Below are 14,634 nucleotides of genomic sequence, written 5' to 3'. Positions count from 1 at the left end.
GGGCTTAACCAAAAAGGTTTCCGCCTACTCCTACTCCTAGAGAGCTAAAGCATAAGCCCAATGGTCTGAAGAATTGAAGCTGTGTCTGTCAGTGAACTTCAGAGAAAAGGATTTTGCGGTAAGACAAAAATCCATTTTTTTTTTTATTGGTCTTCTGTAATATTCAAATTTTCTGAGAATTTTGGGTTTTCACTAGCGGTAAGCCATGCTCCTCAAAATGAACAGAAATAAATGCTTGAAATATATCACTGTGTGTGTAACGCATTTATATAAAATATGAGTTTCACTTTTTGAACTGAATTACTGAAATAAATTAACTTTTTGATGATATTCTAATTTTATGAGATGCACCTGTATATGGTATATGTCTGTATATGTTTTTTTTTTATGCAGGCTGCACAAACATGGCAACAGTTAATAAACATGAAGCAAGATGAAGGAATTAACAAGAGCGAGCTTTACAAGTTATGGAGAAAGATGAGCCAGCTGCTGGCAGAGGACATAGAGCTCCAAGACAATGAGATCCAGCAGCAGGTAAACCATGATCTTGAAATATCTCATATTTAGGTGCACCCAGCACGCCCACATAATGCATATTTTGTTTATGTGTGCATATACACAGGAATCACTTCAACCCCTATGTTTTAGTGATGAGATGATTTGTATAGTGCTTTTATCATAAGTAGCGATTAAAGAGAATATTTTTTTCCACAGTAGTGCTTGGGAATCCACAAGTATGTTTATTTTTTACCTTTACTTCTAGATAGAATATTGAGAAGTTCTACCTTCTGACAATTTTTTATTGCAGCCTGTGTCCCTGCTGGGGAGTTTCACCCTCTCTATTTGTCTTGGGAAACTTTGTCACAGAGACTGAAAGAGATAAGAAATTGAAACAAGCCAACCAGTACACCTGTTTTGGTGACAGCTGTATAAGAGGGAAATTCCCTTTATCTTGTAGATACTTCTTCTCGCTTCTGTTATGGGACAGGAAGTGAGGGGAAATCTTCCTAACAGAACATAGACAGCCGACATTACAATAACAAAGGTTTTAACCCTTCCCTACTCTTTCCAAAACAAAAAAAAAAAAGTTATATGCTAAATGAAAAATTTAGCATGGATGGCCGAATTTTCCATTTCAGTGAATATATACACGGCGCTGCTCACTACCCAAATCCTTCTCATACACAAAAGAATATATCAAGAAAAGTCCATATATAACCAAGTGTCCATCAATCCAACTTGTGTAGGTTAAAATAATTAAAAAAAAAACTAAAAAACAACTTAGTGACATAAATAAGAGTTCATCCACTCTTGAGACTTTAAATCATCAAATGTGCTCCCTCATTTGGTACCACACTCACCAAGTGTTGTTGACTTAATTATTGTTAGAGAACAGTTGTGCTTTAGTTACATAGTCAGGTTGAAAAAACCCAAGTCCATCTAGTTCAACTAATAAAAGGGGGGAAAAAACAAACCATCCCATATACAAAAGCCTATACCCACAGTTGATCCAGATTAAGGCATAAAAATCCCCTGCAAAGCATGATCTAATTAGCTCCAGCAGAGTAAAAAATTCCTTCCGGATCCCCCTCAAGAGGCGAGCAGATAGTCCCTGGATCAACTTTACCTATAAATATTAGTATCCAGCAGTGTTAATTTTGTCAACTTAAATATTTTCGTTGACTAAATTAACACAATTGTAGTCGACTAAAATAGGACTAAAACAATTCAGATGACTAAAATACGACTAAAATAAAAATGGCATTTTAATCATAAGATTATAACTGAATTGAATTGACATCAAAATTAGCACTCCTGCTGGCCATTTCTTGTCAAATTTGTTTTAAGTTTTAACATGTTATACAAGGAGGTTTAGATGCAACAATAAGAAAGTAACATCATAAAGTACGGGTATGAAGATAATTACAGATACAATGTAATATAATAACTACCATGTAGTTCAAAAATAGGTATAGCAAATAAGAAAATGTGTCCTTGAAATTATCTAGAAAGGATCAAAATCTAGTATATCATAACCGACTAAAAACAATATAATGTTACAAGTATAGAAAGCATAGGTATAAATGTTGCTACCTGAACCACATGTGAAGATTAAAAGAAGGGGAAAAAGAGGAGCAAGAAAAGTAAGGAGAATCTTAAAATGAAATAGAAATAAGAGAAAAAAAAAAGGATAGGGATAAGGTTATAGATAATCCCCGGGGTAATGTACGACCTCAAGCGTTTATTATATGCTGGCCATTTCTAAATCGGCAACACAATTCCATCCAGAGCCTGAAATATTAGCACATTAAAGTTTAAACATGTATTGCACCAACACATAAGCATAAGTAAGGGGCATCTACTAAGCTGCTGAAAGAGAAAAAAAATTAACAAAAAGGCTTTTCTTCTATTTTTTTCTTAATATTTAATGTTGGTAATATATTCAGATAATATGTGCAATGACCTTACAGCCATTATACTTTACAATTTTTTAGTTTTTTTTTTTTTGTATTTTAAAGTTACACTTCTGTTTGTCAAAAAGCAATATTTTTGTTTGTTTTATTTATAAATGCGGTATATATTGGGGTACTAATATCTTGATAGTGTACACAGCGTGTCTGGCTAAATACTATCCACTGACCAGATTGGGAGGTATCCCTGCACTGTGAGAGTAGAAGGAGGAGGGGACGATTCCACCATTCAAGCACCTTGGTAGTGCACACAGTGAGTCCGGTGTTCCGTGAGAATAACCTACCCCATGAGAAATGCCTACCCTCGTCACTTCCTGTGAGGAACAGCTGATCAGCGTAGCAGTGCGCATGCTCACAGCCCCGGATACGTCATTGAACAGCTGAGGAGCTTACTAGTGCGCATGCACGGAGGGTATGAAATGATCACGGCAGTGTGTGTAACGCGGCGGTTACATTAAAAGAGCTTGGCTGCAATATGAGTCATCTCTGCTCCTGTCCCTGTCACTTCCCTGATCTTGGCTAGTAAATATAAAAGCGGTGGCGGGTGTATGAAATCCAAATGAACGGAGATCTCTGCTCCGTGATTTATCTTTTCATACACCCGCCGCCACTTTTATATTTACTAGCCCAGATCAGGGAAGTGACAGGGACAGGAGTGGAGATGACTCATATTGCAGCCGAGCTGTTTTAATGTAACCACTGCGTTACACACACACTGCTGTGATCATTTCATACCCTCCGTGCATGCGCACTAGTCAGCTCCTCAGCTGTTCAATGACATTGTGGTGACGTAGGTGCACCGGAGGTGACGAGGGTAGGCATTTCTCACGGGTAGGTTTTTTTCACGTAACACCGGCTCATTATAATTTGTGAGCCAGACTGGGAGGGGAGCTGCTAGTATTTACATTATTGGCACACGGAGTCACATGTGTGGTAATGGAGCACCAGCACCTTAATTGCAATTTGTGCACAGCACTAAAGACATCTTTATGAACTTGGCACAATAATTATTTAAAATTTTGGACCACTGTCATTTTGTTTTTTATTGTGTGATTATTTGAATATTGTCACTTTTTTTATTTAGCACTGGCACTTTATTTTCTCACTGTGCACAGTCACTATTTATTATTGATACCATCACTACATTATAGGTATCTCAATATCCCCTCTGGCGCTGCATTAATTTGATTGTATATCTCTATCTGTGTTATGTGGAAGCACTGAATGTATGCTGCCATTGGGGTGTAATTCATTCATATTAGTTTATTTTTTGGTTTGCGCTGATTTTACATACACTTTATATTCCAGATGATGTCTTACTAATGATTTGTACAGGGATAAAATTATACCTCTAGAGTAGGGCTGGGCGATATGGCTGAAAACTGTATCACGATATCAGTGTTTCATATCGGTCGATATCGATATATATTGATATTTTTTTATTACCCATTTAAAATAAGGACCCTAGGGTGAGAATGCAGGGTGACTGGCATGGTGCAGGAGAATGCAGGGCACTGGCATGGTGCAGGAGAATGCAGGGCGACTGGCATGGTGCAGGAGAATGCAGGGTGACTGGCATGGTGCAGGAGAATGCAGGGTGACTGGCATGGTGCAGGAGAATGCAGGGTGACTGGCATGGTGCAGGAGAATGCAGGGTGGCTGGCATGGTGCAGGAGAATGCAGGGTGACTGGCATGGTACAGGAGAATGCAGGGTGACTGGCATGGTGCAGGAGAATGCAGGGTGACTGGCATGGTGCAGGAGAATGCAGGGTGACTGGCATGGTGCAGGAGAATGCAGGGTGACTGGCATGGTGCAGGAGAATGCAGAGTGGCTGGCATGGTGCAGGAGAATGCAGGGTGGCTGGCATGGTGCAGGAGAATGCAGGGTGGCTGGCATGGTGCAGGAGAATGCAGGGTGGCTGGCATGGTGCAGGAGAATGCAGGGTGGTTGGCATGGTGCAGGAGAATGCAGGGTGGCTGGCATGGTGCAGGAGAATGCAGGGTGGCTGGCATGGTGCAGGAGAATGCAGGGTGGCTGGCATGGTGCAGGAGAATGCAGGGTGACTGGCATGTTGCAGGAGAATGCAGGGTGGCTGGCATGGTGCAGGAGAATGCAGGGTGACTGGCATGTTGCAGGAGAATGCAGGGTGACTGGCATGGTACAAGAGGATCTGGGGTTGTGGGCATACTACAGGAGATGCAGTGCTGTGGGCATGGTACAGGTAGAACATGCCCGCAGCACTGCATCCCTTGTAGTGTGCCCGCAGCCCTGCATAACGGCAGGTAGTGAAGCTGTTTCACTTACCTGTTCCAGAGGCGCCTTCGTTTTAAAAATGGCGCCGCCCGGCGCCGATACGTCATTGCGCACGCGCCACCTCCGCTCGCGTAATTTCGGCTATTCCCGGCCTCTCCCGAGTGGCTGCGGCGCATGCGCAATGACGTGTTGGCGCCGGGCGGCGCCATTTTTAAAAGTTTAAACCCGTCAGAGCGGACTTTTCGATTTATCGTTCAAGTTTTCCTATTGCTATCGAGCACGGGACTATCGCGATACCTATCGGTATCGTTTTATCGCCCAGCCCTACTCTAGAGTCCATGCCTCTCTTAATACAAGAAAGGATTTTGCTCACTTTGGAACCTGCAGCTTGGCATTGCATGCTATTATTAAACTTATGGTCTACCAAAACATCCAGATCCTTCTCCACCATTAATTCCCCCAGTTGCACTCCCCTTAGTATATATAATGTATGCATATTCTTAGCACCCAAGTGCAAAACTTTACATTTATCAGCATTAAACCTCATCTGCCACATAGTTGCCCAATGAAACAGTGCATTGAGGTTGTAAGTTGCAGATATCCTGTAAGGAAGTTATTCCACTGCATAGCTTGGTGTCATCTGCAAACACTGAAATGGTACTTTTAATCCCAGACCCTATATCATTTATAAATATAATAGAAAAGTAAGGGTCCCAACACTGAACCTTGGGGTACACCACTGATAACCTTGGACCATTCATAATAAGAATCATTAACCACTACTCTGTGAATTTGGTCTTTAGATTGCAGACATCCTGGGCTTGCCGGGACTTCTAATCCTCCTCTCTAAAATGTTTTCTCAGCTTACTCCTCCAGGCATATAGGATTAAAGAAAGCACTGGTGCTTGTGTCCTCCCACAGTGGAAACAATCTGGAACTGCTGGGCTTTTTAGTTCTCCACCACTTGGTCACACCCCCTCATGGCTATAGCTCACATACAGTATCGAACAAATAGCAAGAAGGGCAGACATGGTGTGATTCCATTTACTACAGACTTTTACAAAATTGGTTTACTTTCAATTTAAAAACCTAATGAGATACAAAATAGTTCTTCCACTCTTCACACTGACTGAACAGATATGCTCCCTTCATATACTGTAGTCTCACACTCCCCTAGTGTTGTTGGCCCTAACTAATTAGTTTTAGATGTCAGATGCGTTTTAGATTGGAGATATCCTGGGCTTGTTGGGACTAGTAATCTTCCTCTCTATGATGTATCCTCAGCTTGTTCCTCCAGTCATATAAGATTATAAAAACACTAGTGCTAGTATCCTCCACAATGAAGACGAATTGGAACTGCTGAGCTTTGTAGTTCTCCACTGCTTGGTCTCATCTCCTTATGGTTGAAGTTCACATATGGAACAAATAGCAAGAAGGGCAGACATAGTGTGACTTCATTTATTAAAAACATTTGCAAAATTGGTTTACACCCGCTTAAAAAAAAACAGATATTATAAAGCATGTGTGCCAAACCGGAAGTACCGCCGCAGCGCGCTTTCCCCCAGCTGGATGTCAGCAATGGCCTCCATCTAACGCGATTCACCCCTCCCATTGCGACTATATTACCCGAACAGCGGCCGCATCTGATTGGGGTCAGTGTTTGGTGCAGTGGGTGCCAGGAGTTGTTAAATTGCAAAAATAGCCCCCTTCCCCCAGAATGTCTCTCCTTACAGCTTATTGAAACAGTTATTCTTTCCTCTTGAAAAGTGAAGAAATTATCACATGTACAGTGCCTTGCGAAAGTATTCGGCCCCCTTGAACTTTTTAACCTTTTGCCACATTTCAGGCTTCAAACATAAAGATATAAAACTGTCATTTTTTGTGAAGAATCAACAAGTGGGACACAATCATGAAGTGGAACGAAATTTATTGGATATTTCAAACTTTTTTAACAAATAAAAAACTGAAAAATTGGGCCTGCAAAATTATTCAGCCCCCTTAATTTAATACTTTGTAGCGCCACCTTTTGCTGCGATTACAGCTGTAAGTCGCTTGGGGTATGTTTCTATCAGTTTTGTACATCGAGAGACTGAAATTTTTGCCCATTCCTCCTTGCAAAACAGCTCAAGCTCAGTGAGGTTGGATGGAGAGCGTTTGTGAACCGCAGTTTTCAGTTCTTTCCACAGATTCTCGATTGGATTCAGGTCTGGACTTTGACTTGGCCATTCTAACACCTAGATATGTTTATTTGTGAACCATTCCATTGTAGATTTTGCTTTATGTTTTGGATCATTGTCTTGTTGGAAGACAAATCTCCGTTCCAGTCTCAGGTCTTTTGCAGACTCCATCAGGTTTTCTTCCAGAATGGTCCTGTATTTGATTCCATCCATCTTCCCATCAATTTTAACCATCTTCCCTGTCCCTGCTGAAGAAAAGCAGGCCCAAACCATGATGCTGCCACCACCATGTTTGACAGTGGGGATGGTGTGTTCATTGTGATGAGCTGTGTTGCTTTTACGCTAAACATAACGTTTTGCATTGTTGCCAAAAAGTTTGATTTTGGTTTCATCTGACCAGAGCACCTTCTTTCACATGTTTGGTGTGTCTCCCTGGTGGCTTGTGGCAACCTTTAACTGACACTTTTTATGGATATCTTTAAGAAATGGCTTTCTTCTTGCCACTCTTCCATTAAGGCCAGATTTGTGCAGTATATGACTGATTGTTGTCCTATGGACAGAGTCTCCCACCTCAGCTGTAGATCTCTGCAGTTCATCCAGAGTGATCATGGGCCTCTTGGCTGCATCTCTGATCAGTCTTCTCCTTGTATGAGCTGAAAGTTTAGAGGGACGGCCAGGTCTTCGTAGATTTGCAGTGGTCTGATACTCCTTCCATTTCAATATTATCGCTTGCACAGTGCTCCTTGGGATGTTTAAAGCTTGGGAAATCTTTTTGTATCCAAATCCAGCTTTAAACTTCTCCACAACAGTATCTTGGACCTGCCTGGTGTGTTCCTTGCTCTTCATGATGCTCTCTGCGCTTTAAACAGATCCCTGAGACTATCACAGTGCAGGTGCATTGATACAGAGACTTGATTACACACAGGTGGATTCTATTTATCATCATTAGTCATTTAGGTCAACATTGGATCATTCAGAGATCCTCACTGAACTTCTGGAGAGAGTTTGCTGCACTGAAAGTAAAGGGGCTAAATAATTTTGCACGCCTAATTTTTCAGTTTTTTATTTAACAAAGTTTAAAATATATACAATAAGTTTAGTTCCACTTCATGATTGTGTCCCACTTGTTGTTGATTCTTCACAAAAAAATTACAGTTTTATATCTTATGTTTGAAGCCTGAGATGTGGCAAAAGGTCGCAAAGTTCAAGGGGGCCGAATACTTTCGCAAGGCACTGTATAACTGTGTCTTTGATATGTATTAAGTAAAACAGGGAAAGTGTGAAAAGAGATAACTTATTGCTTACTGTACAAATATTTTCTGAAATGGCCTAGAAAAGATTATGAATATCTATATCGTAGTGGTATTTCAGAATAGCTGTTTTCTGTAATTGGCAGCAAACATGGCTGCAATTTTGTAATAAAGTAGGTCTCATTCACATAGCCTTACTACAACATACACCTACACAAGGTCCGTGTTTGCTGGCAGGGGATGCACAGGTATTCCGTGCAGGCAGGCCTGTTCATGTCATTTGGGATGCAAGCAGCGGCACAAACGCAACCAATGCTCTCAATTTGACAGCTGTGTGGCCGCACGGCCCAAAACACAATGTGCATTCTGGGCTGTGAATCCACACGGCTGTCAAATTGGGATCAGCTGCTGTGTCCTAATTGACATGAATGGGCCTGCCTGCACGGGGATTCATTAAACACATGCGTGTCCCTTCGTAAGGGCAAACGCAGCCCTTTCACAGGTGTATGCAGTGCTGTATCTTGGCCTAGGCCGATAAGGCTATGCCTAGAGCGGCACTATGCAAAGGGCAGCAAAAAAGCTGCAACCCGCACGAAAAAAAAACAGCCTCCTCCTGGCTCCCGCACAAAAAGGGTCCCCACTGGCTTGTGCTACACTTTTAGTATAGTGCCAATCTTATGGGAGAATTGGGCCAGAGGGCAGGGTCCAGGAGACAAGTCAGTCTAGCACCCGCAATAAGCAGTCACACTCCTACCTGCCGGTATGATAATACCGGCCGGTGAGGACATTCGGAGTGACCGCAGACTGCTGACCACGCTTAATACAACTGGCTCAACGGCCGCCAATGCTAATAAGTGTGGCCCTGCAGCCTAATGCTCCACCTACCCTCCTCCGCCGCATCATGTCAATAATATAATTTAATTTCTTTTAAACATCCTTGTCCTTGAGCGAGCATACTGAATTGCATCATATACAATTAAGACTTTTAATTTTATATGATGGCAATAATATTTTGGACCTGCTCACCTCCATATGTGCTATCGCAATATGTCACTGGATTAGTAAGATTACTCCTTTCTTTTAAGATATTTGGACTTGTTTGCTGCCACTGATTATTTCACCTATTTATATGGACTTCCTAGTCATTATACAAATAAGTGAAATAATCCTGTGATTACAATCTGTAGCAGCAAACACAAGTCCAAATTTCTTAAAAGAAAGGAGTCATCTTACTAATCCCGTGACATGAGGCTGTACTAATGTGCACTGATGAGGTTGCACTGATGGCCACTGATGAAGTGGCACTAATAAGCTTCACTGATGGAGCTACAGTGATATGCCGCACTGATGGGCACTGATATGCTGCACTGATGGGCACTAGGCGGCACTGATAAGCTTCACTGATGGGACTGCACTGATATGCTGCCCTGATGGGCACTGATATGTTTCACTGATGGGCACACTGAAGGCCACTGATGAGGCTGCGCTAATGGCCTCTGATGAGATGGCACTGATAAGTTGCACTGATAAGGCAGCACTGATGGGCACTGATATGATGCACTGGTGGCCACTGATGGGGCTGTACTAAAGGCCTCTGATGAGGCTGCACTGATGGGCAGTAATGAGGCTGCACTGATGGGCAGTAATGAGGCTGCACTGATGGACACTGATAGACTGTGGTTGTGGTCTGTGGTTTACAGATGACATTGCGGGTCATAAACAGGAAAGGGTGTGGCCTTTACAGGAAGGGGTGGGTCATATTTAAATTAGGGGGTGCCCAAGTTTAGTCAGGCCTAGGGCAGCACAAAATCTAAATACACCACTGGGTGTGGGTGTATGCTGTAGTACTCCTGTGTGTACAAGGCCTTACCCTATTTTATTGGAGAAAAGTAGCCATGATGCTGTTTGCTGTCTTGTGTGCACCACACCAAACCTGGACCAGAAAAAGTAAAGAAGAAAGTTGTCTGAGATCAGAAAATAAATTATGAATCAGCATGTCAAAGGCTAGAAGACCGTCTCCAAACAGCTTCATGTGCCTATGACCTCAGTTGCAAATGGTATGAGATTTACAGTCCATGGAAGTGTAGACCAGCCTTTCTCAACCAGTGTGCCACGGTGCCAGAGGTCCTCGGGTGTGCTGTGGGATCATGGGAAAGAAGGGCTGTCAGATGAGCCTGATCTCCTGAGGCCCTGCCAGACTATATATCGGCACTGAGGGAGCTCCATCAGCCTCAGTAAAGTGAAAGTAAAGGGAGGGGGATTGTACTGTGCTCTCTGCTTCCCCCTACAGTGCACTACCCGGCTGAATGAGGAAAGGTACTGTGCTAAAACGTTTTAAAAGGTCTTTATACGTGTGTGTACGTGTGTCTGTATGTGTGCATATATACATGTATGTGTGTGTGTATACATGTGTCTGTATTTGTGTATGTGTGTGCATACATGTGTCTGTATTTGTGTGTCTGTATGTGTGTGCATGTATGTCTGTATATGTTTGTGTTTGTACATATGTTAGTATATGTATGTGTGTGTATACACATTTCTGTATGTGTGCATATATACATGTGTCTGTATGTATGTATGTTACTCTTGATCCTAACCCCTATTCCTGTACTATCAGAACTGCTTATGTAGGGCTTGTTTGTGATAGCAGCAAGGACTGTTACTCCTCTGAAATGCAATCCATTCTCAGATTGTTTTTCATAGGCCTTTGACGGGCAATAAAGAAGCAATATGTTGTCTCCTCACCACCTCTTTTAATCCTGTAAATGCAGTATCACTACACTGCAACCTTGCAATGCACACAGTTGTGGGGAAGTTGCAGTGCAGCCCCATTCACCCTGGATATACCTCCAGCTGCAGCCACAGCATGTGTATACCCCCAGCTGCTGCCTCTGCAGCTAAAGGTGGAGACATTGGGGGTGGTAAAAACAGCTCAACCATGTGGTTTTACTACCCCTCCAACCTGACAGGTGAACATGCCCTTCGTTCACATCTGTGTGGCTGCGTGTAGGGCAGCCCATTCATTTCATTGGGCTTCCCTACCCACAGAAATGCAGGGAAAGAAGTCCCTGACCCTTTTTTGCGCCACACCAAAAGAACCCCATGTTTGCCAATGTGTGGGGTACCATTAACCGGCTGCCGACTGCGCACAGTATATTTACTGCGGCAGTCAGCCCCGGCCAGGCAGAGTGACGTAGATCTACGTCACTCGCCTGTCACTGCTATTAGAGCCAATAGCGGGCGAGCGCGCGCCCGCTGAGGCGGGCGAGCGCGCGCCCGCTGAGGCGCGCGCCCGCCTCGGCTCGTTCAGGGAGGAGTGCGGGCGTGTGACCGGGTCCGCCGGTCACACTACGATTGCCGGTACAGCGGGAGAAAGACAGAGCGGCTTATGTAAACAAGCCGCCTGTCATTCTCCCTGTGTAAAAATGCAGATCAGACGGTTCTACTATGTAGAACCGTTGATCTTTGTTTTTACACCAATAGCATTGTCCCACTACAGTTAGAATTACGCCCCTAGGACACACTTAACCCCTCCCTGTCCAATACAGTTAACCCCTTCCCTGCCAGTGTCATTTTTGCAGTAACCGTGCATATATATAGCACTGATTACTGCAGTAATGTCACTGGTACCCCCAAAAGTGTCAAAAATGTCAGTCAAGGGTCCGATCTGTCCGCCGCAATGTCGCAGTACCGCAAAAAAAATCACAGATCGCCGCCATTACTCGTTAAAAAAAAAAAAACACCAAAAATGACTAAAAATTTTCCCTTTGTTAGTAAACGCGATAACTTTTGCGCAAACCAATCAAAATACGCTTTTTGCCATTTTTCTTTTTTTTTTACCAAACATATGTAGCATAAAACAATTTGGCCGAAAATGTTAAAAAATTTTGATTTTTACATTATTTTTTGGGGGAATTTCATATAAAAAAAGTGAAAAATATTGTTATTTTTGCAAAAATTAGGCTATTTTTTTGTTTATAGCGCATGATCAAAAAATCGCACAGGTGATCAAATACCACCAAAAGAAAGCTCTGTTTGTGGGAAAAAAAGGAAGTGAAATTCGTTTAGGTACAGCGTCGCACGACCGCGCAATTGTCCGTTAAAGTCACGCAGTAAAAAATCACAAAAAAACCCCTGGTCAGGAAGGGGGTAAAATCTTCCAGGGCTTAAGTGGTTAAGAACTAATGTGTGTGTGTGTCAGAAATGAGTGCGATTTTACAGTAACGTGAACTAAGCCTTGGACAGGGGTGCCTCAAAACTGAAAATACTATTCAAGGGTGCCCTGACTAGAAAAAGGTTGAGAAACACTGGTGTAGACAACATCCCAGTGTATGGCTGCAAGAGGAAAATCAACTCCAGATTGACTAAAAGGATTGTGTAAACGCTTGACAAAAAAAAAAAAGTCAAGAAAATATTCCTTAGAGTTGCAAGCTGAGCTCCTATGTCAGTGTGCATCAGTGTCACATTGCTCCATCCATGGCTTTTAGAGCAATAGTAGGCTCGAAGGAAAAGACCAAGACCCACATCAGCTTGTTTGCAGTGATTGCCTCTAAACGTTGTGCAATTAAATATTTGGTTATGTGACCCGTTATTCATGACATGCTATTTTCATTTGTTTTACTGTTTAAAATGTTCTCCTGAATTAAAAGCAAAGTCTGATTTATTTAACAAATACTGAATAAACCATGATGGACGGCAATTACGTTGGTTAGTTTCAAGTTATTTCAGAGAAAATTGTGGGTTTTTATTTTGCGGAAAGGTATGTATGTATGTATGTGTGTATATATATATATATAAAACATAAAGCCTTCCACATCTTTACAATTATTTGTGGCTATTTTTATTTTGAGAATTCCCCTGGAATTATGACGTTCTGTAAGAGTACACACTGTACACTTTAAAATAAATTGCAGATCGTTATTTAGCAAATGTACTTTTATTTTTCAATTGCTTTCATTAAGACAATATGCAACCCGCTTTTATTCTAGCTCTTAAATGCCTTTGAAAATGCCATTTCCTTCCTGGAAGAGGTACCGGGAGAAGAGCACCGTACACTTTATCAGGACTTTGTTCTCTGCTTGTCTAAGGTACATCTTATATTAACTTGTTTATATCTATTCTGGAGCATTATATATGTGATTTCATATAACTGATTTCATTTCATCATGTTTCATTGAAAATGAGAGGACATGAATATCTTTAGAGTTCCGGCCACAAAATCGACATAACCGATTTTGTGGCCATCCGCTTGCTTTTGCTCACCTGAAACCGAAATGGATAGTTAGGATTTTTTTTTTTTTTACTTACCTTGTAATTGTAGAAAGATATACTCACCTGTCTTCCACTTCCTCCCTCGGCGGCCGCGGCCCGCGCCGTCACTTCCGGTTTGCAATGATTCCCGGGAGCTGAACGTCATCGCTCCCAGGAATCAATGCGACGGCACCGGCCCCGCTCGTCACTTCCGGGGCGACGCCGCATTCCCTGCTAAGCAGCTTCGCACCGGGAGTGACAAGAGGGGCCGGTGAAGGCGCATTCTGGTAGAAGAAGACACGGAAGAGGACGCAGAAGAGGATCGCACTGGCTTCAGCTGCCCACAAAAGAGATGGCAACGCTGGAGAAGAAATTTTAAAAGTGAGTATTTTTTCTTGCAGGTAAGTGCGAACCGGGACAGTACAGAGGCTACATATTGTGGAATGTACTAGCCCTGTCTGTCCCGGGGGTATGTTTATTGAAATTTTTTTGTGGCCTGAACTCCGCTTTAACCACATGCTGACTGCTGAACGTAGAAACGCATCCAGTCAGAAAGTGGTTAAAACAAGTAGCCATGGTTTTGCTATCATGTTTTACAGCCAGCGATTAACTCTTCAGTAAAAATAATCAGACGCTGACACTCGGCCGTTATAAGGAGCAGGAAGGGACATAAAATATTGCAACGACCACCATTTTATTCTCCAGGGTCTTTGCTAAATATATATATATATATATATATATATATGCTACTGTTTGGGAATCTAAGTAATTTTCAAGCAAAAAATAAGGATTTTAACTTGTAAACAACATGTGTCAGAAATAGGCTTGGTCCTTAAGTGGTTAAATAAGCCTCATCATTAGCAGTAATTGTAACCCCCAGCATTGGTGTCAGCGGCCACAATCAATATCCCTAGTGTTGGTGACAGTGGCCACAGTCAAAACCCTAGCGGCAGTGTCAGGGGTGCATTAATACCCCCACCGATGGTGCCAGTGCAATACTAATATTCTCCCCCTTACATTACAACCTTCAATGGTGGTTTGTTGCAGTGCTGCTTATACTCCTCCCCCCTCCCCCAGGAGATCGTCAGTGGCAGGGTTACTTAACATCTCCACATATCCCACCTCTCCTCCCCTCCTTTCTGCATTGTTGCTCAGTGTATCTTCACTCCACTGCCATCCGGCTGCTTTCTGGTACCTTATAGGTGGTGGGCTGCGTGCCAGGCACCACTGA

General features: G+C 42.6%; 1 protein-coding gene across 1 annotated transcript in view; it reads left to right on the top strand.

Annotated features, from left to right (window-relative positions):
- The window catches only part of SKIC3 (SKI3 subunit of superkiller complex), a 249,004-nt gene that overhangs the window by 39,342 nt on the left and 195,028 nt on the right, over window positions 1–14,634 (top strand). The window contains exons 6-7 of the mRNA XM_082272834.1: window positions 394–534; window positions 13,142–13,240. Of these exons, the coding sequence (XP_082128960.1) occupies window positions 394–534; window positions 13,142–13,240 (240 nt within the window). The remainder of the gene's footprint in view (window positions 1–393; window positions 535–13,141; window positions 13,241–14,634) is intronic.

Source organism: Pelophylax lessonae, assembly GCF_965119305.1.
Source record: "Pelophylax lessonae genome assembly, chromosome: 1".
Lineage (NCBI taxonomy): Eukaryota > Metazoa > Chordata > Amphibia > Anura > Ranidae > Pelophylax > Pelophylax lessonae.
This window is presented reverse-complemented; position numbering and strand designations above follow the sequence as displayed.